The 21863-nt window shown below is 36.8% G+C and overlaps 1 protein-coding gene across 6 annotated transcripts in view; it reads left to right on the top strand.

Moving 5' to 3' along the window:
- The window catches only part of LOC113251236 (uncharacterized), a 573820-nt gene that overhangs the window by 439881 nt on the left and 112076 nt on the right, over positions 1 to 21863 (top strand). For all 6 annotated transcript variants that reach the window (XM_057309344.1, XM_057309347.1, XM_057309351.1 and 3 more), the window contains 2 exons: positions 8957 to 9085; positions 18001 to 18031. In XM_057309344.1, coding sequence (XP_057165327.1) covers positions 8957 to 9085; positions 18001 to 18031 — 160 coding nt within the window. The remainder of the gene's footprint in view (positions 1 to 8956; positions 9086 to 18000; positions 18032 to 21863) is intronic.

Below are 21863 nucleotides of genomic sequence, written 5' to 3' on the forward strand. Positions count from 1 at the left end.
CCCATTTTTTTATTTATTTGTTTCTTGTGTATTGAGTTTGAGAAGTTCTTTATAGATCTTGGATACCAGTCTTTTATCTGTAGTGTCATTTGCAAATATCTTCTCCCATTCCGTGGGCTGCCTCTTAGTTTTTTTGACTGTTTCCTTGGCTGTGCAAAAGCTTTTTATCTTGATGAAGTCCCACAAGTTCATTTTTTCTTTTGTTTCTCTTGCCTTTGGAGATGTGTCATGAAAAAACTTGCTGTGGCCGATGTCAAAGACGTTGCTGCCTATGTTCTCCTCTAGGATTTTGATGGATTCTTGTCTCACATCGAGGTCTTTCATCCATTTGGAGTTTATCTTTGTGTATGGTGTGAGAGAGTGGTCAAGTTTCATTCTTTTGCATGTAGCTGTCCAATTTTCCCAGCACCATTTATTGAAGAGACTGTCTTTTTCCCACCGGATATTTTTTCCTGCTTTGTCAAAAATTAGTTGCCCAAAGAGCCGAGGGTCCATTTCTGGGTTCTCTATTCTGTTCCATTAGAACAGAGTTCTTTATAATATTCCCTTAGTATAATTTTAATGTATGTTGGATCTGTAATGATGCCGTATTTTTTCCTCCTGATATTGTAATTTGTGTCTACTCTCTTATTTATTTTTTGTCAATCTGTGCAAAGTTTTACCAATCTTATTGGTCTTTTGAAAAAGCCAATTTCTGGTTGTACTTATTATTTTTCTGTTTTCAATTTTATGGATTTCTGCTTTCTGTTATTTTCTTCCTTCTGATAACTTTGGTTTACTTTGCTCTTCTTTTCTGGTTCCCTAAAGTAGGATTATATCATTAACTTGAGGCCTCTTTTTTTCCTACAAAAATGCATTTAATGACATATTTTCCCTCTTAAGTAGTTTTACCTCACCAATTCTGATATATTGTATTTTCATTTTCACTCAATTCCGTATGTTTTCTGATTTTCTCTGAGACTTGCTCTCTGGCCCATGGATTATTTGTTGTCTAATTTTTATCTCAATTATTATCTAATTTCTAACAATTGGGGGATTTTCCAGTTATTTTTCTGTTATTGATTTCTAGATTAATTCCTTTATGGTTAGAGAATACCCTTTGCATGATTTCAATACTTTTAAGTATGTCAGGGTTGTTTTATGACCCAGTATATGTTCTATCTTGATAAGTGGTCCCTGTGCACTTGAAAAAAAATGTGTATTCTGCTGTTCTTTGGTGAAATGTTGTTGTTCATGTCTTTTCTGGTCTTATTTTTTGTCTACTTGTTCTATTACTGAAAGAGGACACTGAAAGCCTGCAGCTGTAATTGTTGGCTTTTCTCCTTGCAGTTCTTGCTGTTGTATTTTAATACCATTTTTCGTTTTGGTTTTTCTGTGTGTGCGTACATATTAAAGATTGAATGTCTTATTAGTATATTGACCCTCTCATTACATAATGATGCCTCTTGGTAATTTTCCTTGTTCTAAAGTCTCCTTTGTTATTATTTTTATTACTGTGTAATATTAATAGAGACAATCCAGCTTTCTTTTGATAAGTGTTTGTATGTTACATATTTTTCTTTTTACTTTTAACCTATCCATACCAGGATGTTTCAAGTGGGTTGATTTCTCAACAACATATATTTGAGTCTTAGTTGTTTTGTCCATCCTGCTGATTACTGTCTTTTATTTGGTGTGCTTAGACCATTTATATTTAATGTAGTTATTGATATTGTTTTGGTCTGCCATTATTTTGTTTTCTTTTTGTCTCCTCTATTTTATATTCCTCTTTTCCCCTTTTGTGAATTAAAAAAAAATATTTAGCTATTTATTTATATTCCATCTTATCTACTATCTTTTTGTCTTTATCCCTTTTCTTAGGGGTTGTTCTAGGCATTACTACATACTTATGTCACGTTTTACAGCTTATTAATATAAGTATTTTACCTCTTCAGATGAAATGGAGAAACTGTATCCTCACCCTTTTATGTTAGATTTGCAGTTGTCACATGTATTACATCTACATACATTAAAACCTTACCAGAGTATAATTTTTGCTTTCTATCATACATATTCCAAAGAACTTGAGGAGAAAATAATGTCATATTTACCTAGTTATTTACCACTTATGTTGCTCTTCCTTCATGCCTAATTTTTGTTTTTCCTGCAGTTCTTCCTTTAACATTTCTTTTAGAGAAGGCCTGCTTTTGACTAATTCTCTTAGTTTTCTTTCTACTTAGACTGTTCTTATTCTCCCTTCAGTCTTGAAAGCTATTCTTACTGGATAGAGAATACTGGGCTGACAGTTCATTTCTTACACTACTTTTAATATGTTGTGTCACCTTATTTTGGCCTTCATTGTTTCTCATGAAAAATCCACATTCAAATGTAATGTGTAATTTTTTTTTCCTCTGGCAGCTTTCAATATTTTTTTTAATGATTTTTTATTATATTATGTTAGTCACCATACAGTACATCCCTGGTTTCCGATGTAAGGCTCGAGGATTCATTAGTTGCATGTAACACCCAGTGCACCATGCAATACGTGCCCTCCTTACTACCCATCACCGGTCTATCCCATTCCCCCACCCCCCTCCCCTCTGAGGCCCTCAGTTTGTTTATCATAGTCCATAGTCTTTCATGTTTCATTCCCCCTTCTGATTACACCCCTTTCTTTATCCCTTTCTTCCCCTACTGATCATCCTAGTTCTTATGTTCCATAGATGAGAGAAATCATATGATAGTTGTCTTTCTCTGCTTGACTTATTTCACTTAGCATTATCTCCTCCAGTGCCGTCCATGTTGCAGTAAATGTTGAGAATTCGCTCTTTCTGATAGCTGAGTAATATTCCATTGTATATATGGACCACAACTTCTTAATCCAGTCATCTGTTGAAGGGCATCTCGGCTCCTTCCATGATTTAGCTATTGTGGACATTGCTGCTATGAACATTGGGGTGCATATGGCCCTCCTCTTCACTACGGCTGTATCTTTGGGGTAAACACCCAGTAGTGCAATGGCTGGATCATAGGGTAGCTCAATTTTTAACTTTTTAAGGGACCTCCACACTGTTTTCCAGAGTGGCTGTACTGACTTGCATTCCCACCAACAATGTAGGAGGGATCCCCTTTCTCCACATCCTCTCCAGAAGTTGTTGTCTCTTGCCTTGTCTATTTTTGCCATTCTAACTGGCGTAAAGTGGTATCTCAGTGTGGTTTTGATTTGAATTTCCCTGATGGCTAATGATGTTGAACAATTTTTCAAGTGTCTGTTAGCCATTTTATGTCTTCATTGGAAAAGTGTCTGTTCATATCTTCTGCCCATTTTTTGATTTGTTTATTTGTTTCTCGTGTATTGAGTTTGAGAAGTTCTTTGTGGATCTTGGATACCAGTCCTTTATCTGTAGTGTCATTTGCAAATATATTCTCCCATTCCGTGGGCTGCCTCTTAGTTTTTTTGACTGTTTCCTTGGCTGTGCAGAAGCTTTTTATCTTGATGAAGTCTCATAAGTTCATTTTATCTTTTGTTTCTCTTGCCTTTGGAGATGTGTCATGAAAAAGGTTGCTTTGGCCGATGTCGTAGAGGCTGCTGCCTATGTTCTCCTCTAGGATTTTGATGGATTCCTGTCTCACATCGAGGTCTTTCATCCATTTGGAGTTTATCTTTGTGTATGGTGTGAGAGAGTGGTCAAGTTTCATTCTTTTGCATGTCGCTGTCCAATTTTCCCAGCACCATTGATTGAAGAGACTATCTTTTTCCCACCGGATGTTTTTTCCTGCTTTATCAAATATTAGCTGCCCAAACAGCGAGGGTCCATTTCTGGGCTCTCTATTCTGTTCCATTGGTCTATGTGTCTGTTTTTGTGCCAGTACCATGCTGTCTTTGTGATCACAGCTTTGTAGTACAGCTCGAAATCCGGCATTGTGATGCCCCCAGCTTTGTTTTTCCTTTTCAACAGTTCCTTGGAGATTCGGGGCCTTTTCTAGTTCCATACAAATTTAAGGACTCTTTGTTCCAGTTCTTTGAAAAATGTCCTCTGTATTTTGATCGGGATAGCACTGAAAGTGTAGATTGCTCTGGGTAGCATGGACATTTTAACTATGTTAATTCTTCCGATCCATGAGCATGGAATATCTTTCCATCTTTTTATGTCTTCCTCAATGTCTTTCAAGAGTGATTTATAGTTTCTAGAATATAGGTCCTTTACGTCTCTGGTTAAGTTAATTCCAAGGTAACTTATGGTTTTTGGTGCTATTGTAAATGGGATGGATTCCCTAATTTCTCTTTCTTCGGTCTCGTTATTCATGTATAGAAATGCAACTGATTTCTGAGCATTGATTTTGTATCCTGCCACATTATTGAATTGCTCTATAAATTCTAATAGTTTGGGAGTGGCTTCTTTTGGGTTTTCCACATAGAGTATGTTGTCTTTTTGTCGTCTGATTGCTGTTGCAAGGACTTCTAGTATTATGTTGAATAATAGTGGTGAGAGTGGGCATCCTTGTCATGTTCCTGATCTTAAGGGAAAGGCTTCCAGCTTTTCCCCATTGAGAATAATATTTGCAGTAGGCTTTTCATAGATGGCTTTTATGAGATTGAGAAATGTACCCTCTATTCCTACACTCTGAAGGGTTTTAATCAGGAAAGGATGCTGTATTTTGTCAAATGCTTTTTCGGCATCAATTGAGATCATATGGTTCCTGAGTCTTTTCTTGTTGATATGATGTATCACGCTGATCGATCTGCGAATATTGAACCACACTTGCATCCCAGGTATGAATCCCACTTGATCATGATGGATAATCCTTTTAATGTACTGTTGGATTCTATTAGCAAGTATCTTGTTGAGGATTTTGGTGTCCATATTCATTAGGGAAATCGATCTGTAATTCTCCTTTTTGAGGGGGTCTTTGCCTGGTTTGGGGATCAAGGTAATATTGGCCTCATAGAATGAGTTTGGTAGCTTTCCTTCTGTTTCTATTTTTTGAAATAGCTTTAGGAGAATAGGTATTATTTCTTCTTTGAATGTTTGGTAGAATTCCCCAGGAAAACCGTCCGGGCCTAGAGTTTTGTTATTTGGAAGGTTGTTTATCACTGACTCAATTTCTTCATAATTTATTGGCCTGTTTAAGAAATCAATTTCTTCCTGTTTCAATCTTGGTAGTTTATAGGTTTCCAGGAAGGATTCCATCTCTTCCAGATTGCTTAGTTTATTGGCATATAGCTGTTGATAAAAATTTCTAATAATCCTTCCAATTTCAATGGTGTTCGTCGTGACCTCTCCTTCTTCATTCATAATTTTAATAATCTGGGTCCTTTCTCTTTTCTTTTGGATAAGTCTTGCCAGTGGTCTGTCAATTCTATTGATTCTCTCCAAGAACCAGCTTCTAGTCCTGTTGATCTGCTCTACTGTACTTCTGGTTTCTGATTGATTGCTTTCTGCTCTAATTTTGGTCAACTGCTTCCTCGTGCATGGATTAGGCCTGTCCCTCTGTTGCTGTTCCAGCTTCTTGAGGTGAGAATATAAAAACTGCATTTTAGATTTTTCTATTCCTTTGAGTGAGGCTTGGATGGCTATGTATTTCCCCCTTAGGACTGCCTTTGCAGTATCCCATAGGTTTTGGACCATTGTGTTTTCATTCTCTTTGGTCTCCATAAATTGTTTAAGTTGATTTTTGATTTCCTGGTTTATCAAATCATTCCTGAGCAGGATGGTTCTTAGTCTCCAAGTGTTTGAGTTTCTTCCAAATTTTTCCTTGTGGTTGAGTTCCAACTTCAGAGCATTGTGGTCTGAGAATATGCAGGGGATAATTTCAATCTTTTGGTATCGGTTGAGAGCTGTTTTGTGTCCCAGAACATGGTCTATTCTTGAGAATGTTCCATGGGCATTAGAATAGAATGAGTATTCTTTGGTTCTGGGGTGTAGTGTTCTATATATATCTATGAGGTCCAACTCGTCGAGTATGGCATTCAAAGCCTTTGATTCTTTGCTTAGTTTTTGCCAGGGTGTTCTGTCTATTTCTGATAGTGGAGTGTTGAGGTCCCCTACTATTAATGTATTTTTATCTATATATCTCTTTATTCTGGTTAAGAGTTGGCTTGTGTATCTTGCTGCTCCCCTGTTGGGGGCATATATATTTATAATTGTCATATCCACTTGTTGAATACTTCCCTTAAGAATAATATAGTGCCCTTCTGCATCTCTAACTATAGTCTCTAGTTTAAAATCTAATCTATCTGATATGAGAATTGCTACCCCAGCTTTCTTTTGAGGTCCATTTGTGTGAAAGATGGTACTCCATCCCCTTACTCTCAGTCTGAATGCATCTTTGGGTTCGAAATGAGTCTCTTGTAGACAGCAAATGGATGGGTCATTTCTTTTTATCCAATCTGCAGCCCTGTGGCGTTTATGGGAGCGTTTAAACCATTTACATTGGCACTAAGAACTGAGAGATAGAATTTTAATGATGCCATGTTGCCAGTAAAGTCTTTGTTTGTATTGGTTGTGACTTTCTTTTCTGTATCACTCTTGGGGCCTTTTTACCTTTATAGAACCCCCCTTAATATCTCCTGTAGGGCTGGTTTCGTGGTTACGAAATTGGTTAATGACTGGCGATTCTGAAATGTCTTTATTTCTCCATCAATTCTGAATGACAGCCTTGCTGGATAAAGGATCCTTGGCTGCATGTTTTTCTCTGAAAGAGCTTTAAAAATGCCCCCCCAACCCTTTCTCTCATTCCAGGTCTGTGTAGACAGGTCTGATGTAATTCTGATGCCTTTGCCTTGGTACGTGAGAAATTTCTTTGCCCTGGCCGCTTTCAATACTGTATCCTTGGATCTAATATTTGCAAATTGCACTATGACGTGACGTGGCGTAGGTTTGTCGTGGTTGAGCTTGGGAGGGGTCCTCTCTGCCTCTTGGACACAAATGTTTGTTTCCCTTACTAGATTAGGGAAGTTTTCAGCTACAATTTGTTCAAATGTCTCTTTTAGACCTCTGTTTTTCTCCACCCCCTCGGGGATGCCAATGATTCTGACATTGGATCCTTTCATTGAGTCAGTAATCTCCCATAACCTACATTCATGGGCGTGGATTTTTTTAAGACCAGCTTCTATTTTCGTTTTTTCCTCTATTAACCCATCCTCCAATTCACTAATACGTTCCTCTGTTTCGGTGACCCTGGCCATCAGAGCCTCTAGTTTTGCCTGCATTTGGCTCATAGAATTTTCAATTTCTGTCAGATTCGCTCTCATTTCTGTCCTTAGGGTTCTATATTCTCAATAACGTTTTCGTTAATACTTTTTTCAATTCTACTCATCATTTTGACCATCATTACTCTGAATTCCATTTCTGATAATTTGGTTACATCCATATCCATTATTTCTGTGGCAGAGGCCACAGACTCACTATCTTTTCTTTGCTGGGGCGGGGGCTTCTCCTTCTTGTCATTCTGATGAGGAGAGGTTGCGGGGTTGTCCAGAGCCCAAATTATTGACTGGGTCCCAGGCCGTGCCCCTTGTTTTATAGGGATCTTGGGGATGTGGGCTTCTTCTTTAAAGATTTTATTTATTTATATGTGGCAGAGAGCCAACCAGCGAAAGAGGGAACACAAGCGGGGGAGTGAGAGAGGAAGAAGCAGGCTCCCAGCGGAGGAGCCCGATGAGGGACTCCTTTCCGGAACGCCGGGATCACGCCCTAAGCCGAAGACAGGCGCTCAATGACTGTGCCACCCAGGCGCCCGGGTTGTGGGCTTCTTGATTTTTCAGCCTGCCTTCTGTGTTCTGGGGGAGGGGCCTGCCGCGCTGATACTCAGGCAACCCTGTTTGGGTAGAGTCTCTGTGTCCCCTGCGAGGGGGGATGGGGATGGGCACTCTCTGAGCCAGTATTTCTAGGCTTTTGTTCTCTGGTGGCTTTCCCTGGCGGTCGGCTGTGCCTCTTCTGAGAGTCAGAGCAGCAGCGGCCGAATTTCAGCCTCTGTCACAGAACAGAGGGATCGCGGCCCGTTCTCTACTAATGTTCTGGCCACTTTAACTCTGTTTCTGTTGGTGCTGCTCAACCCTGCAGCGTCCCGGGATGTGCGCCCCACACCCAGCGTCCCTGCCCTCACTTCCAGGGCCAGCGCATCTCTGTCCTTTGTGTTTCTAATGCTGCCAGCCGCCTGGCGCACTCCCAGATCTCCAGGTCTCAGTCTGGATCCGGTGAGCACACCGGGATTCCTGAGTTCCGCGAGATGCCTGGTGGCGCGCGCTCCCGGCTCACCGGTCTCAGTCTGCTCTCTCGCGGGGGCCCTCCGTGAGTCCACCCGCTCCCCTGTGCAGGTGGCCACCGCTTCCCGGCGCCCGAACGCGGCGGCTCCCTCCCCCTTCCGTTTATCTTCCAATATCTGTGCGCGGTTTCACAGCTCCCTGCTTCGTACCTCAATACTCAGCGCTGGAGATGTTCATTTGTAGAGATCCAGATGCATCATCCTGCGTCTCAGGCTGATTCCGTGGTTATTTACGCTGGTCTGGTACCTATCCAGCTCGACTCAGGGGACCGGCTGAAAAAGGGGTCCCCTACTCCTCCGCCATCTTAACTCCCACCCCAGCTTTCAATATTTTTAATATTGAATTTCTGCAGTTTGATTAAGATGTGTCTGGGCATGGTTTCCTTTGAGTTGATCCAGTGAGGGATTAAGTTTCTTGAATCTGTAAATTTATGTCTTTTACCAAATTTTGGAAATTTTCAGCCATTATTTCTTCAAATATTTATCTGCATCACCTTCTCCCCTCCTAGGTTTCAACTGGCATGAATGTTATATCTTCTTATACTATTCCACAGGTATATGAGACTGTTAACTTTTTTTTTCCAATATATTTTTCTCTGCTGTTCTAACCGGATAATTTCTATTGCTCTATTAAAGTTTATAGATTCTTTTTGTGTCATCATACTTTGCTTTTTAGTTCTAAAATGTCCATTTTATTCTTTTTTTACAGCTACCCTTTCCCTGCTGAGAACTACTATCTTTCCATTTGTTCCAAGAGTGTTCAGCCTTCGTGGAACAGTTATTGTAGCTGCTTTAAAGTTAGTTGGATTTATATCTTCAGGATTCACATCACCACAAGGTAGGCAACCGTTGAACGCTTTTTCCTTATGAGTTATTGAGATTTTCTCTCTTCTTTGTATATCAAGTATGTTTAAATTGTATCCTAGACATTTTGAATATAATGTTTAAGACTCTGGGTCACTGGATATCCTCTGGGATGTAGGACTTCTAGTTCCAGCCAAGTTGAAGTAATAGAAAATAGTTTCACCATCTCTTTGAAACACCTTCCCCCTTCAAAAAAAAGGGCAAAATATATGCAACAGTGGTTTTTAAGATACTGGATATCAGGCAGTTAAGGACAGCAGTCTATAAGGGATAGGGAACAAGTAAGGGGAGCCCTAAAATTGCCCGCTTTTAATTCTGTAAGAGAGTTATCAAGCCATGATTCAGGGAGTGGAGGCCAAAACAAAACCCAGTGGATTCTCTGAGTTGAGTAGATTAAATTCAGCATCCATAGAGACCAAAGTGGATAAAGTTTACAGTACAAATAACAGAGATGGGAGATGCCCAAAGAGGGGACTCTGGAGATCTGTAGGGGTACTGCATGCATATGTATGAGGAAACTACTTGATACAAGCAAATAACCACCCCAGAAGGATCAGAGGAAACATTCTTTGGAGTTCACACAGGACCAGAATATGACCTGTTTCCACCAGCCAGAATGGAAAACCTCATACCCCATGAAACATCTAGTAGGGTACTCAGAAGTATCTTATTTCAGTAGTGAGAAGTAATTAGCCTCAGGTTAAATGCTGCTTTGGTTCTGACTAAACAAATCTTAAAATAAGACACAAAAAGATCAAACTGTTTCTTACTTGCACCTTGCATCCCAGGAAAAAAATATTAAGAATACTTATAAGATGGGGCGCCTGTGTGGCTCAGTTGTTAAGTGTCTGCCTTTGGCTCAGGTCATGACCCCAGGGTCCTGGGATTGAGTCCTGCATCAGGCTCCCTGCTGGGAGCCTGCTTCTTCCTCTCCCACTCCCCCTGCTTGTGTTCCCTCTCTCGCTGGCTGTTTCTCTCTCTGTCAAATAAATAAATAAAATCTTTAAAAAAAAAGAATACTTATAAGAAAACAAAAATGTCCAGCACCTAAAAGGTAAAATTCACAATGCCTGGAATCCAATTTAAAAATCACCAACCATACAAAGAAGCAGAAAAATATGACCAACAATGAGAGTAAAAAGCAATCAACCCAGAATTGACATAGGTGTTAGAATTAGCAGAGAAGGGCATTAAAAGTTATTATAACTACATTATGTATGTTCAAAAATTTAAGTAGAGGCATCCAAATCAAATTTCTAGAGGTGAAAACTACAATGTCTAAGATGAAAATTACATTCAATGAAATTAACAGATTAGACATTATTAGATGTAAAGATTTTTGAACTTGAAGACAGATCAATAGTAACTATCCAAACTGAAATATGGAGAAAAAAGAATCCAGAAGAGAGGACCAGTTAACTGTGGGCTAACTTCCAGAAGCACAATATTAATGTAAGTGGAATCTCTAAACTAGAGGAAGTAGGAAGAAAATGAAAATATTTTTAAAAGTAGGGGGACAAAACTCCCAAATTTGATAAATGCTACAAACCCCCACAACCAACAGGTTCAATGAACACAAACTTGCTCAAAAACAATGATAAAAAATCTTAAAATCAATCACAAAATCTTAAATCAGAAAAATCAAAAAATCTTAAAATCAATCAGAAAAAAAGATTTGTCAGGCATAGAGAAACTAAAGGAAGGGTGACATCAGATTTCTTATTGGAAGTAAGGCAAACAAGAAGACTATAGACAGCATACAAAGTACTAAAATAAAAATTATTATATAGAAATATGTCCCTAGTGAAAATATCTTTCAAAATTATGGTAAAATAAACCATTTTCAGACATACAAAAGCTGAAATAATTCATTGTTAGCCTGAAATAAATGATAAAGTCCTCCAGGCACAAGGTAACTGATTATAAGATTAAAAAAATTTTTTTAGAGAAATAGAGAATATCAGATATATAAGATTTATTTTATTTAAATGTCTTTTTTATAATAATTTTTGATTATGTTATGTTAGTCACCATACAGTACATCCCTAGTTTTTGATGTAATGTTCCATGATTCATTACTTGCATATAACACCCAGTGAACCATGCAATACGTGCCCTCCTTAATGCCCATCACTGGCCTATCCCAATCCCCCACCCCCTCCCCTCTGAAGCCCTCAGTTTGTTTCCCAGAGTCCATGAGTCTTAAATGTCTTTAAAAATTAATTTATATACATATTGGATAAGAAAGCAGGACTCAACCCTCTGCTGCCATTCAAGGTTATATATGTGTATCTGCATATGTGTGTGTGTGTGCATGTGTACATATATATACAGGATCTTTTCTTTTATTTATACCAATATATATAATAGAAGTTCTACCATCCTAATATTAGTTATAAAAAGTCTGTTGTAATTGTATTAATATCATAAAAAGTATAATTCAGAGCAAAGAATATTACCAGAGATAAAGAAATTTAATAATGATAAAAGAAACAACTCATAAAGAAGACATAAAATCTTAGTTATTTATGTACTTATTAATAGAACTTCAAAATATTTAAGAAAAAATTAATAGAACTGTAAGGAGAAATAGAAATATCCAAACTTATTTTCAGAGATAGCTATACTCCTTTATCAAGAATCTATAGAACATGTAGATACATGTAGATAAAAATTCTAAAAAAAAAAAGAAAATATTTTAGCAAACAGAATCCAACATTATGTTGGGGCGCCTGGGTGGCACAGCGGTTGGGCGTCTGCCTTCGGCTCAGGGCGTGATCCCGGCATTATGGGATCGAGCCCCACATCAGGCTCCTCCGCTATGAGCCTGCCTCTTCCTCTCCCACTCCCCCTGCTTGTGTTCCCTCTCTTGCTGGCTGTCTCTATCTCTGTCAAATAAATAAATAAATAAATAATCTTTAAAAAAAATAAATAAAATCTTAAAAAAAAAGATGTCAGTTCTTTCCAAATTGACCTATATATTCAATGCAATCCCAATTAAAATTCCATTTGGGTTTTTTTTTTTGGTAGAAATTGGCAAGCTAATTCTAAAATTTATATTGAAATAAAAAAATCTAAGTTAGCTAAGACAAGTTTTGAAAGAAAAACAAAGTTAGAGAATTAACTTTTTCCTGATTTCAAGGCTATTATAAAACAGAAGTAATCAAGACAGTGATTGTCTTGATTGGCATAAAGATAAGTAGATCAATAGAAAGAAGAAAGTTTCCAAAAATATATGAACATATCAACAAATATTGACAACAGATTTTTGACCAAAGTACAAAGGCACTAAAGACAGTTCAGTGGAAAAATTGGATATCCTATGCAGAAAAGAGAGATGACTTCAATCTATACTTCAAACCATATATAAAAATTAACTCAAAATAAATCATAGATTTATTTTTTAAAATTTTTTATTATGTTATGTTAGTCACCATACAGTATATCCTTAGTTTTTGATGTAGTGTTCCATGATTCATTGTTTGTGTATAACGCCCAGTGCTCCATGCAATATTAAGTATAAAATCTAAAACTATTAAACTTCTGGAAGCAAAAAAGAAAATGAAAAGACAAGCTACAGACTACGAAAAAATACTTTGCCCATTTTTAATATTGAATTGATTATTTCCTTATTGTTGAGGTTCAAGAATATGATAGATAAAAGTCCTGTACAGATTTATGTTTTGGAAATATTTTCATTCACTTTGTTGTCTTTTTACTCTTTAAACAGAGTCTTTTTTTTCCTCCAAGTTTTTATTTAAAGTCCATTTAATTAACATACAGTTTAATATTAGTTACAGGTGTAGAATTTAGTGATTCATCATTTGCATACATCACCCAATGCTCATCACAAGTGCCCTCCTTAATCCCCATCACCTGTTTAACCCATCCCCACCACCTCCACCCACCTCCCCTCCAGTAACCATCAGTTTAAACAGTCTTTTAGAGAGCAGACAGTTTCAATTTTGATAAGGTCTGTTTTACCAATTTGTTCATTTATGGATCATGCTTTTGGTGTCATATTGAAGAAATCTTGCCTAACCCAAGGTCACAAATGTACCCTCCTTGCTTTCTTCTAGAAGTTTTATAATTTTAGGTTTTATATTCAGGACTATAATCCACTTTGAGTTATCATATGGTACAAAGTATAAAATGAAGTCAAAACAATTTTTTAAAGTTTGAAAATATTTATAAATCAATAAAGGATTTATATCCAGAACATATAAAAAGTATTCAAAACTCAATAAGAAAATGCACAACCAGTAAAATAAGCAAAAACAATGAATAGATGCTTCACCAAAGAAGATAATATGGGCGGTAAATGAGCATATGACAAGATGCTCAATATTATTAGTTATTAGTAAAATGCAAATTAAAAACAATGAAATACCACTACTCACCTATTAGCATGTCTAAAATCAAGAAGACTGGTCAAACCAAGTATTGGCAAGGATGTGGAGGAAATAGAACTCTCATGGCCTGCCTCTCATAGGTCAATTTTTAAATCATACAATGATTTTGGAAATGAGTTTGTTAGTTTCTTGGAAAAGTTAAGCATGTACTTACTGGATGACCCACTCTTCCTTTCCTAGATACTTACCCAAAAGAAGTGAAAACATATGTCTACACAAAGCTGCCATTAATGTTCATAGCAGCTTTTATTAATAGCTCAAAACTGGAAACAACCCAACCGTCTATCAGTAGAGCTCAATGGACAAAAACATTTTGTTTATTCACATGTATTAGTTTCACAGGGCTGCCATAACAAAATGGGTGGCTTAAACAACAGATATTTATTGTTTCACAATGCTGGAGGCTAGAAATCCAAAATGTTGGTTGCTTCTGAGAGCTGTGAAAGAGATCTGTTCTGGGCCTCTCTCCTAGCCTCCGGCAGCCTCTTGACTTGTAGTTGGTGTTCTCCCTCTGTCTTTATATCATCTTTCCTCCGTGCATTTCTCTGTGTCCAAATTTTCCCATTTTATAAGGATACCAGTCATATTGGATTAGGGTCCACCCTAATAAACTCATTTTAACTAGCTTACCTCTGTGCAGACCCTATTTCCATATAAGGTCACATTCTAAAGTACTGGAGGTCAGAACTTCAACATATCTTTTTTTGGGGGGGGGTACACAATTCAACCTATAACACTATACAGTGGGTTACTATTCTGCAATAAAAAGCAAAAGCATAAATAATTTTGAAAACATCTATGAATGAAAGAAACCAGACCAAAAAAAAAAAATAGTACATACTGTATGATTCCATTATATAAAATTCTAGAAAATGTAAACTAATCTATAAACTACTTTCTTTATAAAAGGCAGATCAGTGATTGTCTAAAGCAAGGGAAATATGGAAACTTGGTGATGAATGTTTGCTATATTTATTGCAATAATTATGGTCACGCAGAAAAAATAATTTAAAGACAAAACAATCAAATTCAGTGAAACCACACAGAAAAATAATCCAATTATTGGCAATGTTGGGTATCATTATCCAGGACAAAGGAACCAGTAGTTCTCCCCTCTGGCTTCACCATCATGTCAATCATACTCTTTGTACAGGCATACCTCAGAGACACTGTGAATTTGGCTCCAGACCACTGCAGTAAAGTGATTATGGCAAGTCAAAAGATCTTCTGTTTCCCAGTTCATGTGAAAATTATGTTTATACTGTACTATAGTCTATTAAGTGCACAATAGCATTATGTCTAAAAAATGTACATAGCTTAATTAAAAAATAATTTATTGCTGAAAAATGCTAATCATTATCTGAGCTTTCAACGAATTGTAATCTTTTTGCTCGTGGGGGCCTTGTCTTGATGTTGGTGGCGGCTGCATATGCCTCTGAGGGTGTATAAATGGACATAACTAAAAGTTTTGCTAATTATTGGATCCTTAGCCAAGATGTTTTTATTTTTCTGGGCCTTAGCTTATTTAACTAAAAGACAGAGATAATCGTATCTATTGCAATTCAACTAGATTTGATGTCAGCACACTTTAAGAAGAGATTTTTTATTTAATAAACTCTTGCATAGTATTATTTGCCAGCCATTGTTCTAAGCATTGTTCAAATATGAATTCATTTAATTCTAATAATAATCATATGATGTAGGTATTATTTTCCTCATTTTTAAAACTTGAATAACTTACCCAGTGTCACAAAGCCATACTATGACACAGTTGGGACTTGAGTCAAAGAGCACAGTTTGGCTACAGTCTGTGTTCTTAACTACCATGCACTACTGCCTTACATTTGGGATGAAATGTAACTTTTAACAGGAAAAAAATCCAGGTCATTTACTAAAAATTACAGTCTTTGTGTTGAAACAACAGTTTTCATTATCCAACATTAAATAATACTTCTGTTTAGTTATTTGTTACTGTCTGCCTAAGTTTCTAGCACTCAGTAGGCACACACAAATATTGATTAGCTGACTTGTCATGTTGTCAGTTCTCATTTAGCCAAACTGACAAAACACAGAGATCAAACGAGTAATAGCAAATCATTTATATTTGGCCTGTGCATATCTAATACGTTAGAGCAAGATGAAGAGGGCTCTTGTCTGCAGTTCCCCATCCTAAATGTACTTCCCTAGCACATTTCTAAATTGTCTCTCAGACATTCTGCAAGATGTCAGTAAATTTTCTAACTTTCTCTTATAAAATATCATTTTCTATATTTCTGAAATCATTTTAATCTCTTAGCCTCTATAAGTCTGTAACTCATCCCTTTGTTAGCTCAGGGATGGCAAGTGGGTTTCATCTGGACTGTGAACTCTGGATAGTTGTGTCTGCCTTGGAACAATGGATGGAAGAGTCCTGAGGCTGGCTCCTGGCGTAATCATATGGAGCTGCATCTACAGGGGACTAAGGGAGGCATGCACACAGGGTCACACTTACTTCCATCCCTGTGGCCCATCTCTTTACTCAGTACTATGTGTCCAACCATCAGAGTACAGTAATGTATGTAACTGGAATTTAAATAAGAACTTAAAAAAATAATAATGGTGATGGATTCAAACACCACTGTTAGAGAATCCTCAAATAGTAAGAAAGATATCCTCACTTTATTAAATTCAAGTCCAGTAAAGATACTGGAAGATAGAAAAATTGGGCTAACTCTTTGCTGTATACAGAAGAGGCTCTCGGCCAAAGGGGCAGTGATTACCTCAGAATACGGCACTGTCCTTAGACCATATTAACTCTTCCCCTTACTACTTTCCTACTGTACAGAGACACAGGAAAGCATGTTCAGTTTTTCTTCCTCAGAGACCCCTGGCAGCCTGGAATACTCTAGTGGTGCTCGGATTTCTTCTCCTATCATTGTGGCAAATCTCTTCAGAGCAAAGATTTCAGGCACATGTATCTGGTGGGCCAGCCTGAGACACACATGAAACTTTATGGCAGAAAAAGAAATTACCACGTTGTGGAAAAATACTTCTGCCATTTTAATTTTAGAACATTAGAAATAGACTTTCAAAATGGAAAGTAGCCCAGTGGTTTTAAGACTCTAGCTATTAGTTTTTCTAAAACCTGTATAAATGAAACTGAATCCTTTATCCCTCAAAAAAAAAAATAGAGTAGATAGAACTGTGTCATTTAACAAGGTGACTTTTTTCCAAAGCCTTTTTGACTCTCAACTTTAAAAAGGATGACATTCAATAAGAGCTAAAAGCCTCACATTATTCATTCCTCTTTGAACTTCTCTTGACTGTGGTCTCTGATCATGGTGTTTTTGGATAGACTCCCTTTATAGCAGCTGCCCAGTGATCCATTAAAATGACAAGCAAAGGGCCACATGGTGGGCAGAGTGCACTTAGTGCAACTCTGACAGGAGAGATGACAAAATGGTTTCTTCTGGTAAGTTGCAGAGATGCCTCCACACCTGGGCGCAGAGGGGGAACTTTCAAGTTAAAGCATAGAATGATCTTTGAAATTCCAGAGACTGGAAATGGAATTGAGGAACTATGGTGCCAAATGAATCAAAGTGATTTTAAATTGGTATTAGAAACCAAAGGATGCGAAGCTAGTTAGAGGATTTGCTACAATCATGTTCCAATTATTACCTCTTGTCAGTGGGTTAAACTATCATCTTTATGAAGTTTTACAGACATCATTGAGTAGATGACACCATCCGTGGTTATCTCTTTAATTACAACTAAACCCAGATTATTTATACTAATGTAGAATCTGGATGGATGACAGAGAACTGTAGATGACAGATGACCTCCCTGGGATTTTTTTTAGCCAACAACCATTAATACCCATGAGCTTACTACTGCAGAGATCAAATTCTATAGTGCAAGCTTGGAGAAACACAAATGTGAAAACTTTGCTTTTTTGACACAGGACTTTTAAGGGACTCCATTTCTAGTTAATGTGAGCAACGAGCTGATCTAAGAAATAAGTGCTACATGATTTCTATCTGTTTGATTAAAAAAAATTTTAATGAAAGTCATAAGAGGCCCGCGTATTTTCTTTTTAATTTTCTATTTTGAAATAACTTTAGATTTACAAAAAGTTGCAAAAGAGAATACACTAGAACCCCATGAACTCTTTTCCCATCTTTCCCCAATGGTTACACTTTTTACAATATCAAGATCAGTAAATTGGCATTGGCATGTTACTATTAACTAGATTACAGACATTATTCAATTTTCACCAGTTTTTACACAAACTCATTGTTCCACCAAACTTTGAAGAAACAGATTATTCCAAATATTTATTAGAGGAGTACCCATGAAATGTCAATATTTGGTCAGTTGAAAATTGAGTTGTAAACTTGATATATGATTCCATTTATGCTATTGAAAATTTGCAACAGTATTTTCTCTTTAATTTTGTTTTCTTACTGAGTTTATTTTTATTGTTTTTATTTTTTCACAGAAGTAAACAATATGATGTCTTTGAAAGAAATGTAAGTATTGTTTCTTTATGAATTTAAATGAATATTTTATAGCTAAGGCAGATAAGATTGTTTGAGGTTTTCTATGTAAACAATCTGATGTGAATAATGACAATATTATTTCCTCTTTTCTAATCCTTATATTATCATTTTCCTTGATGTACTGTTTTACCAGAACCACCAGAATAATGTAGAAAGTACATGGTAGGGGCGCCTGGGTGGCGCAGTCATTAAGCGTCTGCCTTCGGCTCAGGGCATGATCCCGGCGTTATGGGATCGAGCCCCACATCAGGCTCCTCCGCTGGGAGCCTGCTTCTTCCTCTCCCACTCCCCCTGCTTGTGTTCCCTCTCTCGCTGGCTGTCTCTCTGTCAAATAAATAAATAAAGTCTTTAAAAAAAAAAAGAAAAGAAAGGACATGGTAGTAATGGGTTCTTGATTTTCTAATGGGATGATTCTAATGTTTCACCCTTATGTTGTTTGGTGTAGGTTTTCAGTACATAACCTTAGTCATATTAAAGGAATTTTCTTCTATGTCTTACCATGTCTTTACCAAGAGCTTTTTTAAAAAAAATCATGAACGAGTACAGAATTTTCCCAAATTCTCTTTGTGCCCCTATTGAGGTGTTTGTACTTTTTTCTTTGATATTAATATGATTAACTACATTTAGAGATTTTCTGATGGTAATCACTCCTTCATCTCTAGGATAAGCCCAGCTTGGTCAGAGTATAGTTTCTGTTCTTTATATTACTGAATTTAGTATGATTTTATCATGCCTAGGATTTTTTAGATAAATGAGTGATATTGTGTTATAATTTTCTTTTATTATACAGTCCTTGTCTGATTTTGGTATTACGGATGTAATGACCTCAAAAATGAGTTGGGAAATATCCTCTTTTTCTATTCTCTAGGAAAGTTTAGGCCATATGAAATTGTTGTACTTATCGATAATAGAATTCTGGAGTTTGGAGGAAAATAAGTTTTAATCAACACATATTTACCATTAACATTAATAATTCTTTACACTGGCATATTATTCAATTTTATAAATTTGGCGGTTTTGTATGACATAAATTGTTCCAGTCTTCTAATATACTAGTTCTTGATTGGGGAAAGTTTTGTTATTTAAAGCTCCAATTGATGAATGTAGTGCTGGTCCACTGGAGGAAATTTCATTGAATATGGCAAATACAATATGATGATATCAGTAGTTGTTTTACCTGGGTTTAATAAACCACAACAGAGTCACCAGATTTACAAGCTTATCTTGCTAGTGTTTGATGGAACATGGATTCTAATTTTGACAAACTGACATCAGAAAACTTAAAATCTTGAATTCCACACTGAAAAAGAGATAAATCTGTTCAATGCCTGATTTTCTGGGAGGTATTCAGTAAGTATAAACTAAGGTATGGAAGCTGGCTGTCCATCAGTAGTTGCTGTCAAATTCTGGTCTCTCCTAATCAAATGTATTAATCATAGTTTATGTGTCTTGGGAAGCAGTCCTTATTTTTCTGGAGGAATACCAGAGAAATAAGTACTTTTTGAAACTCACATTTTGAAAAATATGCTTGACTCCCTCTACACTGAAAAAAATTAATAATAAATAAAATGCACACATACACAAAGACATAAGCCATAACAGGCACCATCATAGCCCTTGCATACACTCTCAACCCCTCAACTCCTGCCTGGCTTCACAATACTCATTTGGCAAAATCACAATCCTACTTAAAACCAGCTGTCTGCATGTTTCATACCTGTATCTGCACAGCTAATATGGCTGGAGGAAAACATGCAATCACACTGATTGGTCCTACTTCAAATTTCTAGTTTTAAGTCAAGTGGACCCTTATTTTATGATGCCTAACACTCACTTACAGTTCCCTATTTTATATACTCTCCTATTCTTCTAGAAAAGTACAGTAAATTCTTGTTGTTTGTTGCAGTTACAACCTTTGAAGTCACCAGCAACAGTGAACTAATACATACTGAACCAGTGTTCCTAGGAGAAATACAGAGTTAGGTTCCTAAAACTTCTGGCCCCATTTTCATCAACTGATCATATAGAACCTTGTTTTTTGTGTGTGTTCATTTAAAAATGTCTTATTTAATATATATTATTGATTCATTAACGTTGAACTTACAAGACAATAGCATTCTAACTCATGCCTAAATAACGTTTATCTAATACATATATTTTCTCCATAAGGCATGCCACAGCCTCCTTGCTCTTAGGAACACTAGCCAGCACTTCAACACTATGCCTGGAAGGGGGCATTGTAAACAACAAAATCACCAATAAAAACCACAAAATGTTAAAAATCTGGTTCTGAGTAGACCATGAAGAAGACAGTTTCTTATAGTATGAGAGCTAAAACAAAAAGGCAGAGTGTCACCCTGTTCGGTCTCAGCTGGGAACGTACACGTTGGGTGACTACAATTTTTCACAGCTCAGTGTGTGTGTGTATCTGCAAATGAAAACACTGAGAGTGCAGATCTGGGGGTGACAAGCTAATTTTAGCAAATGTGTGAATTTGCAAATATGAAATCCACAAATAATTAGAATCAACTATATTTTACCATCTTCTCCTCTCAAACCTTCATTTCTCTCCTCCACCCTCACTCTAACTCATGACCTTGTTTTTTACTTCTCCAAGAAATTTGAAGCAACCAGAACTTCTGCTCCCACCACCACACTGTCAACCTTCTAGCATCTTCTCCCACATACTACACCTTCCTGCTTTCTACCAAAGATAAGTTCTCCTTGTTCCTATTTAAAATCACCCCCCACCCCATCTGCACACTAAGATCCCATACCCTCTCACCTCCTTAAGGACATTGCTCTGGCTATTCTGCTCTTACTACCAAGCATCAGTTTTTCTCTCTCTTAGGTCATTTCTATCAGTACAAAAATTTTGTTCTCTCTTCTTTCTTGATAACTGTTCTGGAAGTTATTTTGCAGTATTATGAAAAGCTTTTAAAATAGTCGTACAGTTTGGAAAAGATTTCTGTCTGTCCTTAATACTCATGAAATAATCAGAAATAAGTAGTTTCTATGAGGTTATTAATTACAGCAGTATTCATAAAAGCAAATAATTAATTTGGGACAATATGGGTGGATCTACAGGGTATTATGCTAAGTGAAATAAGTCAGACACACAAAAACAAATACCATATTATTTCACTTATATGTAAAATCTAAAAAAAAAAAAAAACCAAATGAACAAACACAAAAAGCAGATAGACCCATAAATATGGAGAAGAAACTGGTGGTTGCCTGAGGGGAGGAGTGGGAGGATAGAAAAAATGAGTGAAGGGGAGTGGGAAACACAGGCTTGCCATTATGGAACAAATAAGTCACACGAACGAAGTGTACAGTGTGAGGATTTTAGTCAACGGTATTATAATAGTGTTGTGTGGTGACAGATGGTAGCTCACTTCTGGTGAGCACAGCATGACATACGAACTTTTAGAACCACTATGTTGTACCTGAAACTAATATAACTTGTGTGTCAACTGTACTTAGAAAAAAAACAAAGAATTGAAAACAGTCTAAGTAAATAGTAGAGGGCTGGTTAAGTACATACAGTAAAATACTATCCAGACATTATAAGCTACAGATTGATATTAAGTAGGGTAGAGTATTCATTTCTACAAATTAAGTTAAAAACACAAATTACTAAACAAATTATAAAATATTGTCCTAGTTTTATAAAAGGAAAAAATAAATTCATTTTGCCTATGTTGGTTTGTACTCTGAAAAATAATCAGAAGGATATATGCCAACATTTTACTCCTGTTTTGCTTGACATCCAAACCCAGGGTCTTAACCACTCCACTAA

This window comes from Ursus arctos, unplaced genomic scaffold, assembly GCF_023065955.2.
Source record: "Ursus arctos isolate Adak ecotype North America unplaced genomic scaffold, UrsArc2.0 scaffold_10, whole genome shotgun sequence".
Taxonomy (NCBI): Eukaryota; Metazoa; Chordata; class Mammalia; order Carnivora; family Ursidae; genus Ursus; species Ursus arctos.